At 38.7% G+C, this 22,039-nt stretch overlaps 1 protein-coding gene across 2 annotated transcripts in view; it reads right to left on the reverse strand.

Moving 5' to 3' along the window:
- Positions 1-22,039, reverse strand: part of gpc5a (glypican 5a) — an 83,827-nt gene that overhangs the window by 34,777 nt on the left and 27,011 nt on the right. For both annotated transcript variants that reach the window (XM_088295260.1, XM_088295261.1), the window contains exon 7: positions 2,880-3,000. In XM_088295260.1, coding sequence (XP_088151386.1) covers positions 2,880-3,000 — 121 coding nt within the window. The remainder of the gene's footprint in view (positions 1-2,879; positions 3,001-22,039) is intronic.

Below are 22,039 nucleotides of genomic sequence, written 5' to 3' on the forward strand. Positions count from 1 at the left end.
CAAAATACTCATTATCTCAATCAAAGTGAGTTCCATTTTGTAAATCTCTGGATGAAATTGCTTTAGATATGCTAATTTCGTGGGTAAAATTGAGGCCATCTTTCTAAATTTGAGAATTAAAATATGTTGCATTAAGTTATAATTGGTACATGACTTCATATGTATTTAATGTTATTGATTGTCACTTCATAATTTTTCCGTGTCAAATTTACTTAATATCATGTCTTCTTGTTTTACTATGTTTCACAATCAGTTTACAAATGATATTGTAGAACAACCAATCACAGGACTAACTGAGCATGTAAGGCACATTTTAGCAAAACGAAATACATGTCAACGAGAAACTATCCAAGGTTAATTGATTTCTTCTCGTAAATTACCCACACTTAAGTGTGTATGTAAAGAACCAAAAAAGTGTTTAATTATGCGGCAATTACGTTTAGACAGAGCATTTGTGAAAATTAGCAGGATTCATTCAAATGACATGCCAAATTTGCAAAGTAGGTTTATCTGATCCGCAGGGGCGGAATTATTCCCTGAGAAAAAAGGAAAATGCAAATCAACTGAAATTAGGCTCAAAAGCAACATGACATCGTAGTTGCCCTTAATAACTGTCTTTAGCCGCTAATGGGATGCAATCAGACTTGAGAGCAATAAAGGTGTTGACACACATATATATATTTTTGTTTATTTGCAAGTTGAATGATCACAAAAACATCTCCTTTAGCAGGGCTGACTCAAAGTCAGATATGGTGAGTTCTTATCATGACACTGAACAGAAATATTCTACTTTACCATTACAAAAGACACAAACCGTACTGTGCAGTTTTTGTATTTTATTTTGATAAATAGCACTGGCTGGTTTTATCTTTTTTTTTTCTCCTCTCTCAACTGAAGCCGTCACACTTCAGCGAGTCTCTATGGAACATATAATACACTGTCAAGAAAACCTAGTGCGCTTTCCATTGAACACATTAAGACTCACCAAGCAAAGGAAATGATGGAATTATGAAAGTGGAGACTTGAGGGTATTTGTTGCACAGCTGACTACAAATTGAGCTGAGCATGAGGTTCCGTGTCCTTAATATCACAGATGGCGGCATTAGTGTAGGTGACTATGAATGTAAAGGTAAGATTAAGCGACCTTTTTTTTTTTTTTTGTCAGACCAACGACTACCGTTCAATAATTTATGTTTCTATGTCAGAGGGTTTTTAAATGATAGCCGAGCTATCAGTAATTGTTTTTGCCGAACCCACACTCTCACCTGCAACAGTCGCTATAATCTGACAGAATAGCAGAATTATTTTGCTCTTTTTTGCTCCTAAAACTTTGACATCATTAGTCATGTTCTGTTCAGAAAAGGTAAATGCAAAAAGGGAGTTGCTTTTCAGTCGATTCCTTTCGCTGTATACATTAAGTGTCATTTTCTTCTTTCTCCGGAGTGAGACTCATGTGACACGATTCTATTTCTTTGAAAACGGAATCATTGAGGTATCTTGTTAGTGATGCTCACTGTGAGACAAGTGACACTTGAGCACAGTATTTGCTACGCAGCTCATTACAGATGTAATCCTGTCTAGTTACGTGTGATGCTGATATCTATGATGAAATGCACAAGTACATGCAGTCACTAAATTAGATTTCTGCTCCCGTTTTGAAATATTCGCTTTTCAGCTCATGCACAACCTTTGCTTTGCTGTTAAAACTCTACGCATTTTATTTAGTTATATATATATATATATATACATATATATATATACATATATATATATATATATATATATATTTATTTTGCAGATGGTGCAAATTAGTAAGTCAGTCGTGATTAAATACACGGCTTGGTGGGAAATGTGGATGAGTTGAAAGTAACACAATGTCATAACATGGTGAACTCTACTGAGTACTGGGAGCAATTCCAAACCAATTTAAACAAACAGGGAGGGAAAAAAAAGATGCATTCTTTAGAATAGCAACAAAATATAGTGCAAAAGGAAGCCAAACAATGAAAGCCACTGAATCCGATCTGGAGCTCTGAAACGATTATGATATTGATTTATCTGTTGTGACAACCCACAGATGGTGCAAATTAGTAAAGTAGAGGGTCGAGGATGGCAGAATGAGGTCAGGAAAGATGACCTAGCCCTCAGACTGTCACACAGGAAACTAAAGCAAATAACACGTAAACGTGCGAAGATGCTCACGCAGCAGCACAACTGCACACAGATTGCTCCAGCAGATGTTATTGAAGCAAACAGAAGGAAGGGCTCTGTTCAGTGCCCTAATGCCACCATTGTAGCACAAACAGAACAGGAGTCCCAATGAAAGCGAGATGTGCGAAGCTAATTTGAATATCCATCCATTTTTATGATTGTGTTTGGGGTCATGGGATAGGCTGAGGTCAGACTCCGACTGAGAAAACCATCACTGTTGTGTAAGAAAAAGACTCCTGCATTCATCTCTTTGGAGATGCAGTCACAACAGTGGCAAGTTCTTCAGGTGCTTCTATTTTTGCGACGCTATAATGATCATCATCTCACTAGAATTGTACTCCGTAGTAGAGCATACGTGACAACTGTGGCTGTCCTAACATTTATTGTTTTATGATGTCAAAATGACCGGTCAGTCGAAAAACAGCACAAGTGGTGGCTTGTGACTTGTATCTCTTATCAAGAAACATCTGTATACAAATCGTATTTTCACGACTATGACTAAACTTAAAAGTCTGAAATTTTCTCCACAGTGGACGGGGCGCCTTATAATGCGGACCGAGGACTTTGCTTGACTGTCTGGGAGCGTTGCCTGCCAAAGTTAGAGGAAAGGCGGGCGTTCAAACTCCACCTTTTTAAGGGTATAAATACAAAAAAGTGACGAGGCCTACCTGATTGATGTGCTTCAGTTTGTCTATGATTTGATGGATCACAGTGTCGGCTCCTTTCACTTTGACCTCAGGGTTAGCAGCTTGGGCCTTGATCCCGTTTCCCACCACACGCAGAGTGTAGCTGTGAACACAAGAAAATCTTGACTTCCTCTGTTGGAAAGACCGTCTCGCAACATAAATGAAGCCATCATTGCCGACCCTCTTCGGGTGTCAATATTAAAAGTAACTAATATTCAGAAGTCACACACAGGCGATGATGTAATTCAATTGCTGTAACATCTTGGGGCTAAACGGGGATTTGCAATGTGAAAGAATCATGATTCCCTTGCCTCAGCACATGCACAATGCGTTTCACTGCTCCTCTATAGCGGTGCATGCCATACGGGTTAAGCGATTCTTTATGATCACACTAAAAGCGTTTAACCACAGTGAGTACACTGGATGAAACCGCACACTTATGATGTACACTTTGACGTTTCTATATGCTACATTAATCCTTATTTGAAAGCAGCTCAATGCTGTTATTGCTTGGTAATAAGACTTGGGTTCACCCAAAGGTCTCTGTCTTTGCGGCTGTGAGCACCATGACATTGGTGGGTGGCGAGTGAGCATGGTTTACACGCAACTCAAGCCCCTCATCAAATAAAATCTACTCAATGGATCAAGGGAAACATACAAACTGCTGACACTGCTTTTGTTTTCTCTGCTTTGTTTTTGAATGTTGTGTTTGTAAATGCTTGTAGGTGTTGGGACTTTGCTTGTGCAAAGCACATTGGGTTGCCTTCTGTATGTAATGTGCTATATGAATAAAACTACCTTGCCTTGCCTTGCTAACGAACGAGAGTGATATGAAGCGAGTTGGGGTCAAGAGAAGACTAAATGAATAAATAAAGCACAGGAAGCAAGGTGTCTAATTTATTTAGAAGAAAATATGGCTGGTAGAATTCAAAATCTGTCATAGTGTCTTGGTCGTACGGATGTATTTTCGATGTTTGTTTCTTACTTACTGACCAGCGATTTCAAAAGGAAGAGTTAGCTGAAAAAAAACTGACGCCGACTGACACTTACACTCACATTTTTTGAGTTTCTGAAAACGAGGCACATATATATATATATATATATATATATAATTTTGTTTCCGCTTGAATAAAATCTGAAAGTCAACACTGTATTATTTTTTTATCTATAAAACCTGACTTGACCTTTCACACATAACCGGTCCACCAGAATTTATCTAAAAAAAAAATTAACATAATTAATCTCATGCTTCCAGTTGTCCTGAAATCTAATCATATGCAACAAAGTTACAATTTTTAGCCTTGAGAACAGTTAATCTTTTTAGTGTGCAGAGCTGTAACGCAGAATTTATGTTGATGATGATTTCACAATACAAAAAAAGCACCGACACTCAAGAGCATTTTAAGTGGCGGAATATGAAATGTAGTTTAGTATATTCACACGTAACAAGCACAAATCCATGCGCACACTAACACATTGAGTGCTTTGCAAATTTATTGGACCACCTGTCCTAAAAATGAGGAGATAGGATCACGAAGTGCTTTAATGTGGATCGTATCCATTTCAATCAGCGCTCAATTTATTTTATTTGTCTTTACTCTTTTACGGGATGCTGAGGTTTGAATTACTGTCAGGTCAGAAATTAATTAAAAGTACACTCACGTCATGCAGCGCAAGTTACTATCCAATGACCAAAATCATTCCTTAAACCTTATATCAGGTAGGGTCTAATTAATTTGTTGAAGTCTTTCAGTATTTAAGGATGCCCCCTGGTCTAAATGAAAGATGTATAACCTCAGAAAGGGTTATCGGACCACGACAAGCTTCGGGCACAACCACTGTCTTTCGTGATTGGACCGGCAGTTTGACATTCAAAAGATTCATTCACTAAATCGTCCAATGCTTTGTCATTCAGTTTACAATTTAGCCCTGAGTTTCACTTTCACTTTGTAACACGTTCACATATCAAAATCTTGAGGTGAAGAGAATAAAAAAAAGAAAAGAAAAAGAAGTCTGACATTTAAAGCAGAAAACCGCCGGTATCACCGTACTGTATAAGTCAGTTGGTAACAAGTTTAAAAATTCTCTGCACAGCTAATAAATATTTAAAGTCGGCGGAACAGACTGTTTCAGATTCCACTGTTGTCTTTGCAAACCAAATCCTCCAAAAGTGTGAGATGTCAGAACAAACTATGTTCAATTTGACTTGACTTGACTTTTTGGCCTTCCTAAAACTGACGCCAGAAGACATTTAAGGGGATGTTGTTACTTTGTCGTCAGCAAAATCTTCTCTTTTAGGCATCCAGGCATTGACGGAGAACCAGTCTGCTGTCTCCAAATAGTCTACTATCTCTTGTTTTTTTTAATTTTCTGAGTGATGCTTCATCAAAATGTAATGGAGAAAGGAGTTCCGTGACTCGGGAGATGACGGAGTTAGAAAAAGCGTTCTCTTCATGGTTGGCTGAGTGAGAAACAAAGCAGCCTTGCGGTTAGCAGACCAGAAGGTGATACCTGCCTTCCGCTTGTCCCTGTGGAGACCGCAGCACTTGAGCTCACTACTGAGCAGAAGGAGGAGACAGGATAGTTCACTTCCATAGTGGAAAGAGGCCGAAACAAGGAATACTCCTACTAGCGTTAGCTCCAGAGGTTTGATGGGTTCCATCTATTGAATGTGAAGTTGCGTATTTCTGCTAGATCATGACTATTTGGCAGTCGCTAAGACCCCAGAAAGGTATCTAGAAGTCACACTATAAGTAAGTTGGCTCTAAAAGCCACAAGATATGAGTGGAAGTCATGGTTGCAGGACAAATAAAGAAAAGATTACCATATTTTTCGGACTATAAGGCGATCTTAAAACCCTTTAATTCTCTCAAAAATCAACAATGCATCTTATAATCAGGTGTGCCTTATGAATGGATGTTGAATGGAAGTAGAATCAAGTTTGACTTTGCTGGTTTGCTTCCCTTAAGGTGCAGTAATGCACCTTATAACCCGGTGTGCCTAATAGTCGAGAAAATACGGTGCAGTATGTTGCCAAAAATGTACTTCTTAGCCCTCACAAAATAACTCTGTGGCCTGGAAGCTTTCATATTTGCACAAACAACAAATTAATCATTGCCAGCCCAGGTAAAATGAATGTCATTTTTGGCTTCTATATCCGTCAATGGCAGTGAACGAGTTAAGAGTATATCAATTTTATTTTATTTGTTACGGTGTCAGAATTACAATCTCATGCTATTTAATTTGGGGTACATGGCTCAGGTAGTGTTCAAGTTCAATGTTCATCGGCCCAACCTGTGTATTCGATCCTGAGCACTGTGACCACGTCAGAGTGACCTTGAGCAAGCTACTGAACCCCCAGTGGGTCCTGAAGCTGCTTTCCCAATACGTTGAATGAGGAGACGGTGTTAAAGTGCACCGAGTACATTGAAGGTAGAAAATCGCTACACAAGTGGAAGTCCCATGCATGTGTTTGGAGCAGCCTGTGAGGAATAATGTGTTGGTCTGGTACAAGCCCTCTCATTTTCTGTTCTCAAGAGGGAATCCTTATTAAGGGAACTAGAGAGAGGAACAAATCACTCGCGCATCACACTGTGAACAAACTTGGACGATAGTGGATGAAATCAATTTCTATTCTGTAGGGTAAAACATTCAGTTGAAATTTATTTCATTCTACTTAAATGCTGATTCTAGTCACGCATGACTTGGGAAACAAGTAAGGTAATTAACTGAGAACTCATTTTAAAGTTACTCAGAAAAGTTTGATCACATGGTATGTCTGAAAATAATTTTAATCATTTGGATTGTATGCTTTGTTTGCAACATATATAACTTATTAAAAACTGTGAAGCTTTAATGACGGCAGCGACAACACCGATAACACAACAACACTCACTGAATCCTTTGGCAAAGATTGAGCCCCTAACACCCAGACTGGCATGTTTGTTCCAATTACACAAAAGCCCTAAGCCTTAAAGTCGTATTGGCTTTTGCGAGCGCATCAACATGGAATTTTCCAGACAGAGCTGCACTGGCGGGAATTAATAGGATCTGTGAGTTGGTCAGCAGTTAATTGCGCTTTTGTGACAGGAATCTGTAATTACTGAGTTGTCAGCGCTCACTCATATTGCTTAATTACAGATATGCACACTAAAGAGGTGGCTAAACGTAGTATAGTATATTGGTGAATGTCACAGGCTGGCTCAAAGCCTGGGGCGAAAATTAGGTGACACAGATAACAACATGGGCCAATTGAACTTTAACTACCTAATATAAAAAGGTGTATGGGATGTGAGTGTGTAAATATTATTTAGTATGTGCAAAGTGCATGGATGAATGTAAGTATATATACATCAGAAACAAACAAAGGAGAGAGACAGAAAGTAATTGAGGAGCATATAAATGCGTGGAGGAGGAACTGCCCGGCAGTCGACGGGAGGAGCCGTGACGGTGGAGTATACCTTTTTTATTTTATTTTTTTTTTTAATTATGGCTTTGAACATGTTTACATTTGAATTCATAATAACTGTATCACAATTCTCTTTGCCGGTGCATGATCTTTACAGCAGCAGTGCAGAGTGATATCACAACAATCAATCGTTATAAGAAACAGAACCACAGGATCTCTGAAGAGAGGCAGACGGTGGGGAAAAATAATAATAATAATGATCCAGGATACAAGGGGCAATTTAAAAAAAATAGATAAATAAAAAAAATTAAAAAATCAGAACAACATGAAATGTGGATTAGTATTTCCAAGCCTGCAAATTGTGATCAAACTTAATTGTCATGTCACGTCATAAAAATAAATGCTGGTAATTAGAAAATACCACATCAAATAAAATGCCGTTTAAACGGCCATGATACAAATATAATTCTATCAATACAGTACAGACATTTTAAAAACGTGATCACAACCTTAACCAATAAAAATGCCATAGTCAGAGTAAGAAATAACTACAATAGATATAGAATTAAGAGACAGACATGACAAAGGTGCAGAGGTTATACCATCCCACAGCATAAAAGTGGCTTCAAGACCCCGTCACCGTTTATCAACAATGTGTCGTTTATTTATGAAAAAAACAAAACAAAACGGTCATTTGAGTGAGTATGTAAGTAAAAAAAGTAAAGTCACTCTACACGACCGTAAATGTTACTTTAACAAGTTGACTGACGGGGACAATATTAACCTAAGCCTACGGCCTCACTCACCGGATGGACAATTTAACAGGACTGCCGACCGTGCAATGGCCAGACATTTACACCTACGTAATAGAAAAAGAGTGCTTACACCAAAAATAAACTGAAGGCCTATAAATCATCGGCACCATTGTGGGGGCTATCGCCTCGTCACAACTGAAACGTACATTTAATGTTGAGTTAGCAAGCGGGCAGCATTAGCGCATGCAGGGAATAAAAGGAATCCCCCAAATAATGACTTCTTAAAGTAATTTAAGCCACAACTCAGTCTAGCCCATATCATTTTCCAAGCGGAAACTTCCATTATCGTATACTTCATGTGAAATCGGATATGAGGTGTGCACGGCAAATACGAGCATTGTTGATGATAATCTTAGTCCAATCCGTTCGCCTAATCGCGGTCAACCGCAGCTGTCCGTGATTTCACAAACTGGCAGAGATTCGGATGAAATAGAAGTTTTTGTTTTAATTTTACGGTTTTGGCAACCAATAAAACTAGAAGACAATGTTTTTCTACAGGCTTCTGTTCTGTTGCCTCTAGCGTGAGTTTCTTTTGCCTCCAGCGAACACTGTGACGAAGGTCCTGAAAGGGTCAATAGCATTTCTTTGACAGACTTTTGCAAAGTGTGGTGGTCTTAAATGTCAAAGGGAAGCATTCTGACAAAGGGAACCATTAAAAAGTTAAAGTTTTCAGAAATAAGAACCAAGATTCGGTTATAACACTAATACGGTCAATAGATCCCGAATGACGTCATAATATGTTGACCAGCTCCTGTAGTCTGTAAAATGTCAAAACCACACCCAAGCCCCCCCAGGCCTCAAAACCTGGAGTATGAATCGAGGAAAATGAAGATGTTTTCTCATTTATGCGTTTAACTGTATGTCTTGAAATAGATTCACAGTTCAAAATATTTAAATTATTGAAACTGTAACTGTTGAATAAAATAAAGGTCACGTCTGAAATTTTAAGACACAAAATATTCCAACTGTAAATTGTATTTTTGGAGTACTTTAATCTATTCTGAGACTGGTATTCCAAATTGACTCGCACAGGGCAAATATTGAGATAGTATGTGCCCTCAAGGCCGTACGTAGCCTGGACAAAATCGGAATAAATCCCTCTCTTTTGAAATCTTCCCACATTCTGCTTCAGTGACAATTTAACAGTCATCAGTTTCTTAGAATTTGGCAGCAACACACGAAAATGTGAGAATAGATCACAGTATTGTAATATAAAAATGCATTTTGAGTTAATGGGGAAATCCTACAATAGTTAGTATTCGAATATTAAAGGGGAAGTCAACTCCAAAAATGTCTTAGCAACAATATGTTGTATGCAGCCCCACTAGTCGAAACACGACATTCTGATTAACATTATCTTTGTGAAATATGAGTTAAGCAGTAAAAAATAAATAAAATAAAATAAATTTGAAAAAAATTAAAATATGTTTTTGTACATCTCAGAGGGTGGCCATTTTGCCCCTTGCTGTCGACTGAAAATGACATCACAGTTGTTCAGGGCTTGGATAACGACCAATCACGGCTCAGCTTCAGAAAACATGTCAGCCGTGATTGGTCGTTTGCAGAGCTGTGCGCAACTGTGATGTCGTTTTCAATCGATAGAAAGTGCCAAAATGGCCTACCCCCTAAAATGGCCACTCTTTACATATTTATGAATTAAATTTATTGTATTCAAACCTGTGCTTACCCTTGGATGTGATTTAAGCAGCTTTATATCGATTTTCTGCCACCAAATTGTCACTCTGCCAGGCGTATCTCCAAGACACTCTTTCTGCTGCACTCCCACCCATCCACTCTGCCAAACTGGCAAAACACCCACAGTGAGCCTTGTGAGTGTATGTACAAAAATCTGGCATTTGCATCCATAATAGAGCCCGAGATCTTATGTAGAATTAAGTCAATATGTGGGTTATTCTGAGCAGTCAGTAAAATATAAAGACAAATAAAGTTTGTTATTGCATGTCTTTTGACTATTTAAGTAACTGATGAAATCCTGTTAAAATCTTGTAGACTACTATCGAAATGTTTTCTATAGCATATTGGATCTCATTAGATCAGGCGTGGGCAAACTACGGCCCGGGGGCCACATGCGGCCCGTTGAACGTTTTAATTCGGCCAGAACCTTGTTCATGTTTCATTTTTTTAAATACTATGATGTGTTAAATTTTGTTGTAATGCTTTTGTTCACTTTCATTGAAAATTAAATGGATTTTTTTTCTCCGATGAGGTGAGGTTGCCAAAACACTCCATCCATCTGCTCCTGGTCCGGCCCCTCTGTCAAATTTTAGAACCCATTGTGGCCCACCAATCATAAAGTTTGCCCACCCCTGCAGTAGATTGTATTACACAGTAAATTTCATCGGCTACATTTCACCCTTAAAAGACTATATTTGGTCTTACTACACAGACTAAAATTTGAAAGTAAAATATTCAGCGTGAAATTCAGTGTAAAATTTACTCTGAGAATTTTGCACCAAATATTTTACTCTCAAATTTTACAGTTTACTGGGACCTGACTGTCTTTTTTAAAGTAAAATTTACTGTGTACTATCACAAGTGTTTCGTGAGTATACTGTACTTTTAGCCTTAAGTGGGTTGTTAAACCACTGGTTAGCCCATCCAGTTCAGATTAAAAAGTCAATAATAAGATTGCTATTTACTGACGTACTGCATGCCTCAACATGTCCAACACATTTACTTGTCAATCGGGATGGCTAAAGGTGTGGTACACAGATCTCCAAATCACCTCACCCTTCACATATCCATTATTATAGCAGAGTAAAGCCGTAAAAGGAATGTTATATTATACCGATAATTTGCCTGCAATTGCGAGTACCTCCGTGTGCAAATGGACTACTGCATCATGCAAGTGGTTAATGCCAACCAGATATCGGACGTCGTCAAATAGCGATGGAACTTTTATAACGCCTCTTAAATACTGCCATTTTATGGAAGGTAATAAGGACAAATGGAAAAGTTGGCTATCGAGGAGGTACAATGGCCTCATAAAACCAGATGGTCACAGACAGAGGGAATTTTTAAAGATGGTCATGTCCCATAAGGGCGATAATGTCCAGGATTAAGCAGATGTGGTAAGAGCAGAGCAGACAATAAAAGACTAATCAGTGATTTCATGACATCAGTCATCAAGACGCAAGCATTAGAGGTCATGCAATTTTCTTTACACTGCAGGACATACTTGTCCATCTCTTGGTAAGTTTTCATTTCAGAACGCAGAAAAATATCCCTCTGAATCCCACATAGTAATACTTTGGTCTCAATCCAGAGCAGATTATGCAAACTGTCATTCTGATGAAAAACATTTCCCCCCCCCCTCTGGCACAAAATTTAAGAGGCTTAGATATCTTTGCCATCGTCAATCATTGACCAAGCTTATCCAAATTTCAACACCTGCCTCACGGAGATGCAAAGGCAAACATTGAGAGGCTGATTATGAATTCAGGGGGAGTTCTGTAAATACACAAACAATGAGACTCGATAAACACTACTGTAGAATAATGGTGCAAATAAACATGTCAGAATTAAAGTCAACCAGCAATAATTTACCTATTTTTTTTTTTTTTTGCACAGTGGAACTATTTTTGATTGAACGCAATATAAAGCACAAATAGATTGTAATTTGGTCAAATTTTGCTCTAAACATGCTGTCTACCCATTTGGAAATGATGTGTAGTTTCTAAATATCCATCCATTATCTGTACCGCTTCTCCTCACAAGAGTAGTCTCTAAATAGTAATATAATTTCCATTTTCATCTGAGGTGGTAATCTAAATACACACAAACCCTGTTCATCGCAGGGGATAGATAACAGACTCATCCACCCTTGGTAAAAATTGCAATACGCAAACACGTGTTGTAAAAATATTTTAACCCGCTAAAAATTGCATGCATGGAAAGTACTGTGTAGTGTTGTGTGATGTCGGTGAGTCTGCATATGAATGTCTGAGCAGGAGCGGTGGCTGACAGCAGCTACCGCGTGAGAGTCCTTATTGCGTTTACAAGCCTGTAAAGCGAAAATCAATTGACACGCCACAGAGAAGTGTTGTTAACAACCCTGTCAAATTTCAAGGATAAAAATTGGTAAGATAATAAAAAGAGGCTTCAAAACCGCGAAAAATCAAGCCGTTGTCTCTGCTCTCAATATGCGGGTGTGTCTGCTGAATGTCCCGTTGAAAAATGGATATTGATTCATTGAGGGACTTTCTTATTTCTACACAACTGTTTAAGTTTGAACCGCGATACTATGTCCGATTGAAGCCTCTGGTGACTGGAATATATCCCATTGGGTCGTCCGCTAGCTCGCAAGCTAATATGCTTCTGGAGCTCCTTTCAGCTAGAAAAGCGTCAGGCTCATCCGCAACGTCATCTCCTTGCGTGGAATTTTAATAATGACACTAAGCTGTTGTGTGACAGAATAGCAAGCTAGCACACGATTCATTGAAATAGGCCAAGTAAAAAACAAACAAAGCAACTCACAATTTAGCGGTTGGTTGGGGACACATGCTCGCTGTCCAAGGGGGCTCCCATTTTAGCCATGCCCAAAAATAGCAGGAACACAGAAATGGTGAAAAAGAGTTTACATCTATACCGCCACAATTCAGTATTAAGTCTTTTTATATTGATTGAACCTTCAATCAACCCAAACATGCATAATTGTTTGGATTTGTAGGAAATATTTTAGATTAAGCCAGAGAAAAATAAAACACAAATTAGGTCGGAGCCAAGAATCGATCCCCAAGCCTCAGAAATACGAGGCCAATATTCCATCCACTTTTTCACCCTGCTGCCAATTATTGGTATCGTCCCTTAAATTCATCATTTTAATTTGCATTTGTGCGTAAATGTCCCAGCGATCCAGTCTGGTTTCAAAGTCAAAATGTTTCTGCAACATGAATCCATAAAAGTTATCAGTTGATGAAAAGCCCATCTGGTGCGGCCGTCCCTCTAAAACCTGAACCTCCTTCTTTGAACGCTCACATTTGATGGGGCGTAATTTCACACGTTCAATTTCACTAAAAAAGGTCTTTTTTTTTTTATGTCACTTCTTATTTTGCAAGGAAAAAAAGTCTCGTCATCATCTTGTAATCTTTTTGCCCGACAGAATCAAACTAATGGGAATACTTCCAGTTGTTGAATGTAAGCACTTTACAACTGCAAAGGCAGATTGCTGCTTGGTGACATGCGCGCTCAGTGATTATGAAAATTAATCCAGGGATGTTACTGGATTCTTGGATTTCAAATCCGAAAGAAGCTGGCGATATATTTTCTGAGGAGAGGCATATTACAGCTACAGGAAAAGACGGCTTCGGTTCAACCAGCCAGTTTGATAAACATGAAATGTGCTCATAGTGTTAGGTAACAGTTACTTAACTTTTAACTACAAATAGAAAAGTAAGAGCGAGATGTATGATTTTTTAATCAGTATGCAAGGTGCGATTACATATCAATTTAAGGTTTACAATTTCAGCTGCCGCATGCAACCGATTAGATTTTAATTTTTGTCTGCTCGGCTCTAATTATTTTAGCACAGCTGGCAGAAACAAGGAGCCACATCTGTTCTTTCTCTATTTGCATACACTGTCCCTAAATCTCTGAGAAGACGCTGTCGAGTGACTACAAGTAAACAAAAGAGCAAAAGGGACCCAAAAAACAGTCTAATCACCCTCTGTGAGATGCTTTGTACATATTTGTTCTTTCTAGTCGTCTTGTCGCTCAGCATTACAGCAACTGAAAGGATAAAGTGTTTCTGCTTGTGAAAGGGATCACCAAAACTCAAGGTTTGTAGTTAATTTTATGATATTTAGTCCAAAATATATAATGGCATTATGAACAGTGAGCTGTGGAAAAAAACAATTATGCATATTAAAGTGGGGTAATTGATTTTAAATACAGTAAGCCATATGTCAAATCCGAGGAAATTGAAACGTCCGCATCAACAGCACAATTATACCAAATAAAAATCGTGCCATAAAATAATCATTCTCTCATCAATTTACAATTCAAAATAGCAACAACGATGCTGCCGCTAAGATGACACCATTTCCCCCCCCCCAACATGTTAAAGTTCATTATTATTGACAACTTGTCAAACACATACTTGCTGAGATGTTGCCGGGTTGCATATTATATTTGACAACAAAGCAATTTGTATTAAATGGATATGAACCGAATGTTTTTGGTGGCCATTTACTCGGCTCCACACCCAAACAAAGTGAATGGCGGTTCACAATGAAGCGTATTCAATGCAGCAGAAATGTTTAACATTTTCGTGCCATGTTATATCAACAATCTGTGACAATGTGACAATGTAAAAGCAGATGATCTGACTCAATTTCATAGCCCACTGATCCCGTCGCCTCCCCCTTCATATTTTGATGCGCTTGATGCTCCCACACTGTATCTCCCCTTTTTCTTTTTTTTGGATAGCCAACTGTATTTGAGTGCAAGGGCAAAGAGCCCTTACATCTATTTATATTCTCCAAAACACTATCTAATGTCGGCTGTTTGGGCTCATGGTTCCACGGCTCAATTTTAGACCACTTTACAAAGACGGATCACAGAGTTTGTGCTTTTACATGCGCGCTATTCACTTGAATCGCATTGAGCCCCATTAATACAAGTTATAGTGCGCTTCCTTATTAAGTCGAAATTTTTGCAGTGAAAGGAACCCATCTTCCCTCTGTCAAATCGAGCAACTGCAAAGATGGAAATAATTCATGAGTGAGATTGCGCGTTCCCCTCTCGATCATGACTTCTCATTACACGAAGCACTTGACAATGCTCCATGCTCTTTGTGCACTTCAAAAACACCAACACCCTCATAAATACCACTGCAAGCCCTCGGGGTGGAATGTATGCCATTGGTAGGGAAGGTGAATTTATGTGGCGAGCTTGTGGATAACACGCCAGAGTGTTGGCCATGAAGTTGCGCGTCTTCGGTTCAGGGTCAGTCCTTCTTCAAGGAGAATAATTTAGCAGTGCCAAGAGGCTGTAGTAGCATGAAAGTGTCAGTGGAATCAAAATATTAAAACACTGCCTTTAGAGCGGGAACTGGAGAGGCAAAATAACAGTTGTGATTGTTATAATTTTTCTCATGAATATGCATTTCTATTGTCACATACACAAAAAAAATGTTTGATGATCAGAAAACAACACCGCTATGTACAAAATATAACAAAGGCATGTTTATAAGACAAATTTGTAAAAACAATATTCGTAAAAAATGTCATTTTATATACAAGCTGATGGGTCTCCGGAGTGCCTGCCCGCTCATGCGCGAAATTAAGCAACCAAGTGAAGCTGAAAAAGCATCTTTAAGCAAGCCGTTCTCCACACAGTTACAAAACAGGGCTAATTAACATAATGACACGCCCCCAACCCGACTTTTTCAGCCAATGAAAACAAAGCAGCTTTGCTGGCCCAAATTCCATCACTTTGACATTAATCATGTCAAAACCAAGAATCTGGGCCAGTATTAGGACCCAGACCGACCCAAAACAAACTAATTTCACCATTGCAAGAAATTCTGTGTCCATACCTGGCGCACCAATTTGCATGTCCCTGTTTTTCTTTCCAAAAGTATGAATCATCTGGTCCAGGAGTGCCCATTGCGTCGATCGCGATCGACCAGTAGCTCGTAAAGGGGGTGTCGGTCGGATTGCATTGACATACAGAGCAGCCCGTCATATCCCATCCACCACCACAACCGGCATCCGCAGCACGAGCAAACATTAAGTCCAAGCACCCGTCCGGTCTCTATTGTTGACTCATTCCATTCAGCGCAAGTCATAAGTAAAGTTAGAACAGAAAATGTGCACTAGTTGTATTGTGCAATATGGTTTTATGCAGTTATGCAATTTATTTTTCAAATAAATATATGTATAAATCAAATAGGTAAATTATTTTATTTTATAAGTAGCTCGCATGCGGAAAAAGATTGGGCAGCCCTGATCTACTCAATGTATATATATTGAAAATATGAGTTATGCTAGGAAAGTTCGATGGTAGCAGTAAATGTACACTTTATATTGAGTGACATACACGGACTGTAACAACACGATGTTTCTGTTTTTATCTAAAAACATATTTCAACTATCTAGTTGACTATGAAAGAACTTGCTACAACAAGAGAAGAAATCCGGCGCCCTGATCTTGACTATAAATATGTTGATAGAGACTTCAAAATACACCATAAAACTTAAACCACATTCCCCCTACGCAATTTTCTAAAACGTCAGAGTGACAAATGCCGCACTCAACAAACTAATTCATTTCTGACTGAAACCGGTTTCCAGGCTCAGCAGCCAGCGGAAGCGCGCATCTTCACAACCTCTTCACACCGCTTCAGCTTGTGTCAACAACACTGTGGCTGTGTTAGCCATTCATATGTTGCTACAGATGGTGTCATCGCTCTTCTTTAGCTCCGCCGCTGACATGATTCATGGCGCTCTATGTCTTGATTTAGGGCCCTTTTCTTATGTCTTATAGCCCACAGCAGTAAGGCGCTTTCTCAAAGATACCCCGAGGTAGCGACCCTGGGCTGTCTGAAGAAGCGAGACTGGACATGCACACACACAATTTTGAAGTTACCCTAAAGCAAGGCACCTTACAGTAGCCCCCTCGTCTCCCTTACTGCCATGTTCGTATGATCTGGTGCTTGTGAGTGCCTGTCTTCGTATGTTTGGACAGATGAAATTGACACTAAAGGGAATTTCTTTTCAGGTGGACAGTTAAAGGTGTTTGCATCTAACTCATCCAAGCATGCCTTTTACGGGTTTTGCTTTGTGCACTGGTGCACAGTCAGGCTGGAGTCAGGCCTTTGCCAAACTCTTCCCACAAAGTTGGAAATTGTCCAAAATGTTATTTGTGAGCCACTTTTATGTCTTTTGGGATTGTCCCTCTGTGGTTCCATTTTGGAGACATGTCCACTGCATCCTGGAGGTGGTTTAAAACTTTTCAGCTTTTATCTTGTTGAATTAGGGGAATTTGTAGGTGCAAAGAAAGACAAATATCAAGAGTATTGTTATCGCAAAAAAAAAAAAAAAAAAAAAAGCTTTGACTGGAAAAGAAACAGCACGCCAACCATAAATGACTAGATTCTAAGTAATAATAAATAATAACAACCTTACATTGTAATATTGTCAAAAAGAAGCAAATTAATATGGTCATATGGACAAATAATGAGCATGCTGCTGTTGCTAGTTTCATTAATTAACATTTGTGTTGTGAAAAAAAGCAATTAAAAGCAATTTTCAAAATATATACAGTACATATAGTATATTGCTAATATGAAGATTCAGGGGAGGGAAAGGGTTCCCCAAATGTTTTTTTCCATATAGTCAACGTGCAATTTAGTAACCATTCCATATAAAGATTTCTTATTTAGTGCAAAATTTAAATAACTAAGGTTGCCATTATCAAATATGTTTATAATTAATTATTCTGTCAATTATTCCATCATCAGAAGCAACTTTATTTTTCATTAAAGTGTATTACAAAAGTTTTTTTTTCATAATTACTTTTTATTTGGTATTGTTTAGTGATGAAATTAATCAATATCCCAAGAGAAGGATTGAGGCACCGGTACTCATCAACCTTTTTGAAATGTATTCAGTCATGGGTCCTTTAATTATTTTCCAGAATAAAAGCAGATGTTTGCAAATGTCTTATTTTGATTAAATGCAAAGATAATCAGTCTGCTTCTTTAATTGAGTTTTTTTACATTCCAATTACATTTTGAATAGTTGCAGATTAATTTAAATATGAAGTCAATATTGGTTAATTGATTATTTTGGACAAATCTTTAAAAAAATAACCCACTCAAATGGTCATTTACACTATCACAGTCACTCTACAGCAGTTTACTAAAAAGAGTACAACTTAATATGAACGTCATTATTTATTGTCCCCCTCCTATCAATTCCACTCTTCTACTGAATTTGTTTAATCATTTTCCTGGCAAGACACCATTTTATGTGGCATCCTAATTCACCTGTTTCACTTGTGTTCTATAGGCCTCCAATTGCCCTGTCACAGTGGACTATAATGGAAGACTGTGTGCACCACTTCCTTATCGCTGCCAGTAAATTACCTCAGGATCTGATACAGGCTGCCAACTCACTGCAACATCTCGGCAGACACAAAGAAAAAGCTGGAGAGTGAGAGGCAGCAAAAAAAAAAAAAAAAATGTCAAGATTTGTCAAAAAGAGGCAAAGAGCCCCGTGGAGATTAAGCGCTTGAGCTGATCTCAGAGGTCATCTGATGGTATCTAAAGATTCTCAGCGGCCAACACCTTTCCTTTTACACTCGACTCAACAGCTGGGGTCAAGCACCTGTCAGTCACAGCTCTCATAACCTGCAGCTAACCACACAGCAACCACATCAGCTGCACACGCTAATTAAGATGGGAAAAGAAGATTGTTGTCTGTTGTATGAGCAACAACATTACACATTATTTGCCGTGGAGGCTGCAATTAAAAAAGGTAGATATTTCAAGGCACACTGAACACACAGCAAAGGGCTCTATTTCATTTGGGGTTATAGTGAGTTCTATTTTTCATGGACTTAACTTTATATATATATATATATATATATATATATATATATATATATATACCATCATGGTATTTTGTTTTTGCTGAGTTTATCCACCACACCTCTAAGTCCAGCCTGTTAAAAGGTAGAATGTCCAAGGTGCAAAACAGATCAGTGAATCCTGCTATAGATCAAGATAATTAGTTTGTAATTTATTTCTTGTTATTATAGTTGTTTTTTAATTTTGTGGTTTTTATTATTTTTTTTTAATCCAGTGAGTTTTAATTAGTATTTAGGATCGGGTTTTTTTCATTTTATTTTAATGCTTTGTCATAATTTATATTAGTTTTTGTATTAATATCAGTTTTTCTATGTATGACATATTTGTTGAGTTCAAAATTTTAAAAAAAAGTCACTCTGTTGTGTAATAAAGTGAACTACAATTCTCAAATGACTAACCTTCTATCCATCCATCCTTTATCTGAACCGCTTATTCTCATGATACCGAAATAAATACATACAAGGGTATTTTCGCTATAATCATAGTTTTAATTAGTTTCATTAGCGTAAGAATTAGTTTGGATTTTTTTAAAGCTTTTTAGTTTTTATTTATCTTTTTTTTTGTTGTTGTTAGTATTCATTAACTATAACAACCTTGGTATACGCTACTCCCAATCATCTGGGATGAGCGCCACTTCAGTCTGTGACCATAAAAAGGATAAATACAAATTACATAGGTGTAGAATACATTTGCTGTTGAATCGCAACTTCTTGTTAAAAATGTTAAAATTAAAACAAAAAAAAACTTTCATCAAAGTGTCATCTTCTGAAACTGATATGGCATTGCCCCACTTGCCCAAAAACACAAAGCCGCCATTGCCTCAGTTACATTTGTGGTCAGACGTTTTGCTTGAACTGACTGTGACTCATCTGGAGCAGGCCGCCACTTTCCGTGTGCACCGAGGGCCCCCTAAACTCCATCGCACATCGGACTCCTCGTGGCAGCATTGCAGGGGACAGCTCCAACTTGGTGGAACGAAGCAGATGGTAAACGTATGCGGCACTGACTCACAAACATCATCAACACCGTCATTAGCTGAAGGTGACATAAAGCCTCATCTGGGACACACGCACAACAGGGGGGCAGAGCGAGTGGAGTTGTTTGTGTTTTCTTTCCTTTATCGCAGCGCAGTTCAAGGTTGTCGACGGCAACATAGCGAATAATCACACGTCACGCCCTCATACACACAAACACCTAACGCAGGCACCTCCCCTTCAAGCTCCACTCCCACACCCTCCCAACATTAAGGTAAATAAGGCCTTGCAGGAGGGAGCCAATGAGCACGGGCCAGTGGGCAGAGATGCATGTTTGTGTTAACTTCCTCCCTGGACTCTGCTCGTTTATCTTGGCTGTCAGGTAAAGGGCAGTCACGGAGAAGGTGAAAGATTTTTTTTTTTTAAACAGACCAGCATGGACCACATAGAAACGACATGACAAAATTGCGGTGATGAGGCGCAAATTCCGGTCACAGGGCATTCGGTAGTATGCCGGATTATTGCAGCACGTTTGTGTTTTATGTCGGAAAGAAGTTTTTCGGACCGTTTAGAGAGCTTCTGGGCTCAGAGTTTTTAGTATAAGGAGGTGAGATTAATGAGAGCATATTAACACTTCTCTTTCAGGTAGGTCATGAGCTAAAAGGTAGATTTCCTCTGAAGAGTATAAGGAATTTGCGAGTACAAAGTTGCTGCCCACAAGACTCTGATAAAGGCACTTTACACCAAACACAAATCCAACAGAAAACATCTAAGATTAGGATCTGTCTTTCATTTGTTGAAAATGAATCAATAACAGCACACTGACAAGCATAAAGGTTGCCTTCAAAACTAGTCGATAAGAGTCATTTGACCTTCCAACACATCCCGAATACTCTACAGGCAGAAACTGCATAAAGCTGAGACAAATTGCACAAGTAATGAATATTTAATGACGACTACATTTTTCACTCAGTGTAAGTAAATGGGAAGCATGTTTAGTTAACAAATGAGCTGCAAATCAAAAGAACACAAGGTGCCTCGCGACTTGTCAAAAGCCTGCAGTTGCGAGATAAGCCAAGACAATGATACAAAGATACGAGAGTCTTTGTGTCCCGCAAAAAAAAAAAAAAAAAAACAAAGAAAAATGTCTCTTCTGGAGTACAACTCAGCATGGACACGGTCCATGTGCTGTTCTAAAATCAATATGAAATGCTGTGCCCTTGATAAGATGGCACACAGCTCTTGCCAGCCACAACTGTAGCAGGAAATTGTTGAATTCAACACTTTGCATTGCTTTCAATCTGTATTCATTCCAAGCCTGATCTGCCCAATAAAAGAGGACAAATACTTGGGAAATGCACTTTCCTCTTGTCAACAGAAAACAAGGAAATAAAAGCCAGAAGGTTTTTTTTTTTTTTTAATAGATGTCCATTACTAAAATTGCTTTACTGATTTAAAAAGAGTCTTTCACGTACAAGCATTAGATAAATGAATAACAAGAATAACATTTTATTTTGGGTGCCATTCATGTCAAGTGCACCTTCCGATGTTAAAACACCCATAGAAATGACATATTCCACAATAATAATGAATTTAATTAATAGCTGCCTTTCAGGCCACTTAAGCTCACCGTACAACACAATTAAAAGAACCAGTACAATAAAATAACAGAACATAAAATATCAATTAAAATAGCAAAAGATAATGAGCTACATTAAAGTGAATAAGTAGTCCAGAATAGGTGCGTTTGAGTCTAGTTTTAAAGAGGGAAAATTAATCTGTGTCACAGAGGTCAGGTGGCATTGCCTTGCAAAGACGAGGGGGCAAAGCGGCCGAAGGCTCAGTCCCATACGGTGGTCAGAAGTGCAGACGGGACGGAGAGGTGGAGGCAGGACAAAGGTCTGAGGTAGCGAGAGGGTGTCGCAATGTGAAGGAGCGCCAGGAAATCTAGTTCTTTATGGCCTTAAAGGTGCAGATCAGTATTTTGCATTGAATGCGGTACTGGAGAGGGAGCCAGTGGAGTGATGAAGACTGGAGTGATGTGGTTGGTGAAGGGGGTCCGTGAGTTAATGCGAGCAGCTGAGTTCTGGAAAAGTTGTCATTTTTGAAGGGACTTAAGGGGGAGAACATACAGAAGAGGGTAGCAGTAGTCCCGGTGCAAGGACAAGGACAGCAGCAGTGTCGGGGGTGAAGGATGGGCGTAGTCGAAGAATGGTACATAAGTAAAAGTATGCAAATGATGTGATTTTTATGTGTGATTGAAAGGAGAGAGTGCTGTTTAGGATAAGACCAAGACTCTTAGCCTGAAGGGAAAAGGAAATGTGAAAGAA

The sequence above is a fragment of the Idiotropiscis lumnitzeri genome, chromosome 5 (assembly GCF_059441095.1).
Source record: "Idiotropiscis lumnitzeri isolate Australia: NSW breed Sydney's pygmy pipehorse chromosome 5, RoL_Ilum_1.0, whole genome shotgun sequence".
In the NCBI taxonomy this organism is placed as follows: domain Eukaryota; kingdom Metazoa; phylum Chordata; class Actinopteri; order Syngnathiformes; family Syngnathidae; genus Idiotropiscis; species Idiotropiscis lumnitzeri.